Below are 7859 nucleotides of genomic sequence, written 5' to 3' on the forward strand. Positions count from 1 at the left end.
AATCCAGTAGAGAGAACAAGTTTCAAGCCTTTGACTTATGACTCCTCTTGTTTTTAATATGGTTTTAACTGTCAACGCTAGTAAGTCATAAATATGAGAATAATGTAATGAAGACTACCACAAACACCCACTCTATGTGATTTTATTTTTGTTCCGTATTTGAAGTATCCAAACATATTCACACACTTCCTTCCTCCTCACGGTCAGACACTGAGGCTCTCAGTTAGGCAGGTATAAAGGATCGCCTTTCTAAACTGTGATAGTTTCTCATTCTGTCTTGTTGAAAGAATTCAGAAGACTAACTGGAGTCACTACTTGACAAAGAAGTCCCTGGTGATTATACTGAGACGGGCTTCCATGTTTTGTGATATGTCTGCAGTCACACAAAGACAGAGAAAAAAGACTCTGAAAACATGTTCTCATATTGCTAAACTTTTCCTCTTTTTTCCTCTCACTGCTTTCTTCATAAACATGCTCACTAGCCTCAGAGAATATTAACAATTTGCAATATTCTGTGGTATTAGAATCAGTCCCCTTGGGAACAACGGTGTCAAATCTTCCTAAGAGTTTAAATCTTGCTTTCTGGACCTACACAACGTGCTGAAAGACAGATCCCTACAGCATCTGCAAGAGAGGTACCTTCTGCCTCTGGCCTCTTTTCAGCCTTTCTTGGACACGCAGAGTTGCTTCACAACTAACCCGTACACTCTACGTGTGGAGGATGTATTTTGCTTGCCAAATGCATTCAAGCATATAAGGCCCTGTGGTGCTTGAAAGTGATGTTGGAAGTTTGGCTTTCAAGCCTAGAAAAAACACTTTGCTGGCACCACAGCATGACTGCTTTAGATGCCAAATCCTCATGGTACAGAATACTGAAAATATGCTGGGGACAACTGGAGGGAACTATTTATGCTAGACTTCTGATACTCTTCAGGAAGAGGAATTATAAATAATCTCACAATCTAAATTCGTGTAGCCCCTCTGCTGCATAACACCTAATCAAAAACAGGGCTCACACAGAACTGAGCACAGGGACTTATGTTCACTCACTCTCCAAACAATAATATTTCCTTTTGACCTAAAGATCCCTTTTGAGATCTCCAAAGCCACTTGCTGGTTTGACAGACTAGAACCTTTCTCTCAAAAAATTGAATTAAATCTATCACTACCTTATATCAACTATGATAGGGCCAATGAATTTCCATGCAGCTCGTGGTGCAAATGGATTTGTATTTTCTGGGTAGCAATGGACAGATCATTGAAACACAAAACAAAACACAAAACTTCCTACGCAAAAGCTAAACAATGCCTCCAGAATTTAATTACATTAAAGGACTTTGAAACCTAATTTTCTGACTTCACCTTGGGATTACCTGGAAATAATAATAATAATAAAAAACATCAGTAAAGCTCGACATATAAAAATAGTATTAATATTCAAAGATGAAGAAATCATATTTTTTCTGTTCTATACCCTATAAAGTCCTATAAAGAATGCTTAAAATAGGTATAAAGGATTTTCCTCTGTATTCTGTGGAAGCTCCATGCAATAGAAATACAATGTAGAAGTGGTTCCATGCTGCCTGGCCTATCTGATATTGCTGATACTTTTGACAGGAACATTTATTAGGGTATATTAGCAGTAGACAAGAGAGTTCCTCTGATATCTGTAATTGTCTTTCGAAGACTGACTGCATTGTAGACATGTCAAACAAAGCAGCTATAAAAACATCCACCACATGCAATCACTTGCTACTTTCTGAGAAATTATTACAGTCATGGCTTGAGAATGATCAAAGAGAGAATAAAAGGAGTCACCACTTTAAAAATAGTAAGAATGAGATGACATCCTACATGAAAAGCAGATGAAGGTGAATTGAGGTAGTCTGATTCCAAATTCCAGGAAGAACCTCTCTTGTCTTCACCTCTCCAGTACAGTCTAGCTTGACCTGTGACCAGTAAAATCAGCAGGACTTTTTATCATTTATTTTACAAAGGGAAGAAATCAAATGTCAAGCTGCTCTCTTTTATGAACATCACTACTAATGCTGGGAGAAGATTCCCAGCATCCCTAGTACTTTTATATAGCAGTTTCATAGAGGGCATGATCCCCCACTTTAAGTCAGCGAACACTGTCTTACTCCACAAGTAGGTGCAGAGAAAGCAAAATAGGACTGTTCAAATTCTGCAACTAGGAGTTCTACCCTCAGGTGAATGTACCTCTCGGCTCAGAAAAAGGGTAGTAAAACCTTGTCTGCTATGTCTGGGTATGATTATGATTGCTATCTTTTTCCTACACATTCTTCAAAAATTTCAGGGGATTCTGTCCTGGATCTGAAAAGTATCCATTAGCACTGAACGAGAACCGTGTTCTTGCTATCAACCAAAAACTAAGAAAATTCATCCACTATGAACTACTCCTGCAGTAACACCTGTATGAAGTAAAAGGAATAACAGGTATGTTTTCCTTTCTTAGCTCACAGTGGCACCTATCTTTTTCCTCTTGGAATCCGGTATCAGTCTGAAGTCTGCCAGTGATCTTTGCTAAGATGCATTTGCCTTTTTATTTGTCTGTGACATTTACAAGAGAGTTAGTCTAGCACCAGGCTGCTCCAAGTTCAGCTTTATTAGCCTGTAGAGACTCTGGACTTTGTTGTGTATTTTCGTGGCCTGTCAACAGCAAACTGTGACTACAGGTGACTGCCTGTTTTCTAAGGAGAAAAAGGGCAGAAGTGAATGGAGGGAGGGCAGCAGAAAGGGAAGGCAGTACATTTTACACAATGATGAAACACTTGATAAGGTGAATGCTTCAAATGCCAGGCAGCTCCCTAAAGCTCCTCAAGCCTTTTCTGGATACTTTTCACTGGCAGTGATGAAAAAAAATAGTGTGACATGTTGTGAACAGAATCCTAAAGCAAATTAAAGATTTTAATGGAAGACAGCAGGAAAACGTGGAAACTTGGGATAGAGTCACTATGCCCTAGAACATTACATATAACAAGAAATCAGAATCTAAAGCACTAAATCACAAAGGAGTGAGAGGAAACAAATAGTTAAGATGCTGTTCTGAAGCTACTGGGAGAAAGGCTATGTTGGCCCTTTGCCAATATCAGAAGCTCTTCATGCTAACAAAAGCAAAAGGGTTTTTCAGCTGTTCTGAACTGTCCAGCTCTTTTGAAACAACCAAGAGTTAGACACTTAAATACTTATACTGGCACATAGTCTTAACAAGCCTTGTATGGAGGAGCAAGAGAGACTAAAAATCACTACTTTACTTCAGTAAAGCAGTAGGTACTACTAGCCAGAATAGTGATGCGGGGCTATGATGATTTCATAGTCACAGTGTCCTGGGCTGCACTGGTGTGAGGACATGGCATGATTTTGCCTCTCACTGTCTTCTAAGTAAATCCACTCATTTTTAACAACTATTTTAGTATAACAAATACCCATTCCATAAGTCTGTAATTACCAATTTGAAAACCCATCACCATGCAGTTTTCTCTGGGGAATTTTCAACTTTGACACTCATGGGCCTCTTTCAAAACACACACAGATCAATCAATCAAAAAAAAAAAAAGTCAATTAAACCACGATTTAATGACCATAGCTAAAGAAGAAATTTCTCAGTGTAGAAATAATCCACATTCAGAAATCATGATTTACCTCTGTGTTAAGGTACCTTCCCAACACATGCCTTATGATGTTCCAGAAAAATTCTAAAACCTCAAATGGATTTCAGATTGGCATGACAATAATGTGGTGAGATCCAACCCTAACTGTTCTGTACTTTTTAAGCCAATGGAATGTCATGTTTAACATTTAATTGTTCTTTAACTAAATAAATGCTATTAGGATTTTCCCTGTGATCTTTCTGAACAAGCTGGGAAGTATACCTCATACCTACCCATGCATTCGTGCAATTATTGATGGGGTTGTTGATGGGAGATTAGAATTTGCCGGGTGAGTTGCTGACCAATGAACCTCGTCAGTGTATCCAGGGATATTTGGAGTGCTAAAGGAAAAGTTAAAGGGGGGTGGGGTTGGAGAAAGGGTAAATTAAATGACTACAGGGTTGAAATATGACGTAGGGATCAGTTCTAAAATAGCTAGTGTCTATCAAAGATGGATGGGGTAAAAACTCTTCATAATATAAGGTGTAGTCCTTAGAATTTATGAACTGGCATAGCTTCTTTAACATCAGCAGAACAGCTTTATGATACAGCTGATGATCTGACCCAAAATGTTTGGTTAGACATAGCAAAAGTGAGTTTTTTAGTAACTTTTCCTTCACACACACACACCCCCTCCCCGGGCTGTTTAGGATGAATATCTGTGAGATATTCATGATTACAAACATTTCATCTCAAATAAAAAATCACAGGGTTTGCATAAAGCACAAAAAGACGAAAATCGAGGAAATAATACTTTTTTTAAATGTGATACTGATTTAGCTCATATTTAGGTTCTAGCATCAAATATGGAATTTAGGTAGCAGGCTCTAGGACAACAGGACATAATTTCTCATAGCCTAAACCACAAATGGTTTCCCAAATTATTCTAAAGTTCTCTAAATTTCCTCTAGAATTTATTAAGAATGTATTTACATCTATGTGTAATATTATTGACACTGCTTAGACATATCAACTTAAATTCTAGCTCAATACAGCAGCCACAGCCAGTCACATCTTGGAAAACTAAAGCCTTTTGTTAATTCTGATGCTACATTTTAATGTGAAATTCAAGAAGGAAATTCATTAAAGAAACGGAAGAAAGATTTATACTTATCTGAAGTAGCACAACAGAAAATTTTGATCGCAATTGCCTTGAAGTAAAAATTAAAGAAAAAATTAAAGGAAAAAAAAGAAGGTATTAATAGGAATTCAGAGAGATAATCCATGAATATTAAAAATAAACCAATCTAAACCCCTAATATAACAGCATTTTTTCAGCACAAAGTTATTCAGAGAGTATAGTCAGTAATGTTCTATATCGACAGTTTAAAATAGGACATGGCTGAAGTACACATATATCCAGAGTGCCCATACACATGGAGGTAAAGAGCTTATGACAAGCTGTTTCATCCATTGAATCAACTAAATACTTGGAATTGTAAACCTTGCCTCCGTTATCTTCTGTGGGTCTTCAGATTGCATGAATGATAACAGCTCCTCCTTTAAAATAATCTCTGAGGTATTTTTTGGTTCCTTTGTACTCTGGGTAAAAATAAACAGTTCCCTTAATTATAAAGTGCATATAGCTATTAGCTTCAGTACAGCTGATCAGCTACTTCTCAGCAACTAAGTTCAGCACAGGATGCAAAACTGGACATATGTGCAAGATGTGGTTTATCAGAAAATTCTTTGACTTGTGTACTAGGAAACTTTGGCTCTGAAATGCCTCACCAGAATAGCAGCAGTAATGGCAAGGAGCTGTATCTAGCTCACACAGTTATAACAAAGGACTGTGGGTGAACTATGCTTGCCACAAGAGCACTAGTGGTATATGTTGTATAGTCTTTGTACCCACAGTTAGCAAAAGACCACTGAGTTCTTTGTCTTATTTTGGAGTACTGTGCACAAACCTGTATACTCATACACTGCTATACTCCCCGGGCCATGATCCAATACACGATTCTCCAGAGAAGATGGCTTTGTAGAATGAGAACAGTTTTGTAGCACTTGGGAAGCTGTTAACGATAGAGAATTACCAAGTAGTTGGCTGGGCAAGTAACAAATTTGCTCTCTGTCTTGACAGCAATCACGCAGCAGTAACAAGTAGGTCTGAAAATCTAGTACAATAGTAGAACATTTCGGAATTGGCAAAAGTGGCTTGGAGACAAATTTACTTTTTCATGTCAATGTAGACAATTGTTAAGTCACACGCAGATTAGGTAACTAGAAAATTTCATCTGCATATGCAGATTTTACCGAGGGACATGAGGGACTGTGTGCATGTGAGCATAAGCACATGCGTTCATCCAAACCTTAAAATGAGATATCACTTTGAAGGAATCAGCCAGACTGTGAACAGACCTGGTGATGTGTTACACACCAAGATACATCTCTTACATGTAATAAAGAAATTCCATTGACTTCCTCGAAATAGTATGAGAATCACAGAGAAGAGAAGGGGATCACAAGAAGAAGCCCCATATATACTTGCAACATTTTATTTATAATAACACATAATAATTATACAGCTGTGGAAATTTTAGAATACATTATGCACTGTGAGGCACTGATAAAATTTTCTGACCTGTAAAACTTGCAAAACTAGAATAAAAAAGGATGATAAACGGCCAAACATGACCCAAAAATCAAGCATGAGCCAAGATGAAGACTTGTTCTAGACTGTCTGTTAGAAAGGACTGACAGAGGGGTTGGTACGTTCATAACATGTGGGAAGGATGTAGCTCTGAAAGAGAAGAGAGATGGACTGAGAGAAGTTAAAAGTACCAGGATACTAAGAAAGCTTACACCGCAGCAAAGCATCTGCTCTCCTCAGAACCTGTAAAGAAGATGCAAAAACATGCTGTAGTTATGTACATGATAAAGCAGAAGAAACTGAGGTTAAAAAAATACCCATTTGCTTTTTTGGTTTTGGATCATGCTGTCTAGTTCTTGTGAGTTTTCTCTGATGAGCTGCTAAACCAGATAGTTGCTGCGAAAGAAAACAACCAAGTGCCAGGCTACCACTGGGTAACATACAATCTCCTTTGTGGTTGTGCTGTCGTCATCAAGCTTTCTTTCTGTAACCATGACATCTCTCTTGTTCATACACTTCCTTTTTATCATGCTAGCAGCTTTAGTCACAACAGTAAGAAATACACAGTGTTGACAGTTGAATTTGTGCAAGTTCTGAGATTTTTCAAGTGGAATGTAGTGATTCCGAGTGCCCCTGCTTTAGTGTGCTTTGTTTTGTATTTCTACCTTGGGATGCCTTTGAAGATTTTTATTTCCTGGTGGTGTTCAGGAAAAACAGCGTGGATTTAATTCAGTAGGCTGTCCATACTGACATTTAAAGCTATGTGAGATGCCTTAAGTTATCTGAGATAACTCCCAAGACCACAGCACCTGCGGGACAATCCATACTGTTCTGACGCAGCAGCTGGACGTGATGGTCTAGGATGTCTCCAGGGCACTGGATGTCCAGCTTTGCCATGACACCTCCATGTCACTTGTTTTTATGAGAACAAAATCATGATTCCCCCAAATAATTAGTATCTTAGGAAAATCTTGGATCTAGCACTTCAGCTTGAGTAACAGAGGTGTCCAAGTTCTTTGTGCAAAAATTCTGTCTAGTGAAAGCATTCTTACATTGCACTTAAGAGCAAAGAGTTCCTAACATCTCATTCTTCCTTAGAAACACTCTTGTATAAAACTCATAAAACTAAATCACCAGATTAAGTCATTAATGAGCTCTTTTGCTTACTGCAATTACAAAACAGGCCTCCCAGGTCTCACTCACAGTACATAAGACTTGCAACTGGCTTCAACCTCAAACTCCTTTCCAGGAAGACTGAGCTGTCAAATGTTTGTGGTCCTTCTTTTACTCTATGATCCTGTTTGCCAAGCAGAGTAACCTGTGGTAAAAATGCCTCAGACATAACCAAATGTCAGGAAACTCAATGCATACAGTCTCTTGTGTTGGGAAAGAACTTGTGATGTCAAAACAAGGTGCTCCATTGCAGAGTGAGGCATGGGACAGAAAAGACTTTTGAAACAGAGCATTCTGGCTTGCATTTGATATTCTTCTCCCTCAGCCATCAAAGCAAGATAGGGAATTGGTATTTATAAAAGGATTTGGGGTTTCTAAAAGGATAAACCCATCATAACAGTAATTTCCCAGAAATTCCTGCT

The 7859-nt window shown here is 38.2% G+C and overlaps 1 protein-coding gene across 1 annotated transcript in view; it reads right to left on the reverse strand.

The window, feature by feature from the left end:
• Positions 1 to 267: 267 nt before the first annotated feature.
• The window catches only part of LOC104497766 (chromosome unknown open reading frame, human C7orf72), a 23760-nt gene continuing 16168 nt past the window's right edge, over positions 268 to 7859 (reverse strand). The window contains 2 exon segments of the mRNA XM_010141046.1: positions 268 to 373; positions 3905 to 4012. Of these exon segments, the coding sequence (XP_010139348.1) occupies positions 268 to 373; positions 3905 to 4012 (214 nt within the window).

This window comes from Buceros rhinoceros, unplaced genomic scaffold (genome assembly GCF_000710305.1).
Source record: "Buceros rhinoceros silvestris isolate BGI_N320 unplaced genomic scaffold, ASM71030v1 scaffold12648, whole genome shotgun sequence".
NCBI classification, from domain to species: Eukaryota; Metazoa; Chordata; class Aves; order Bucerotiformes; family Bucerotidae; genus Buceros; species Buceros rhinoceros.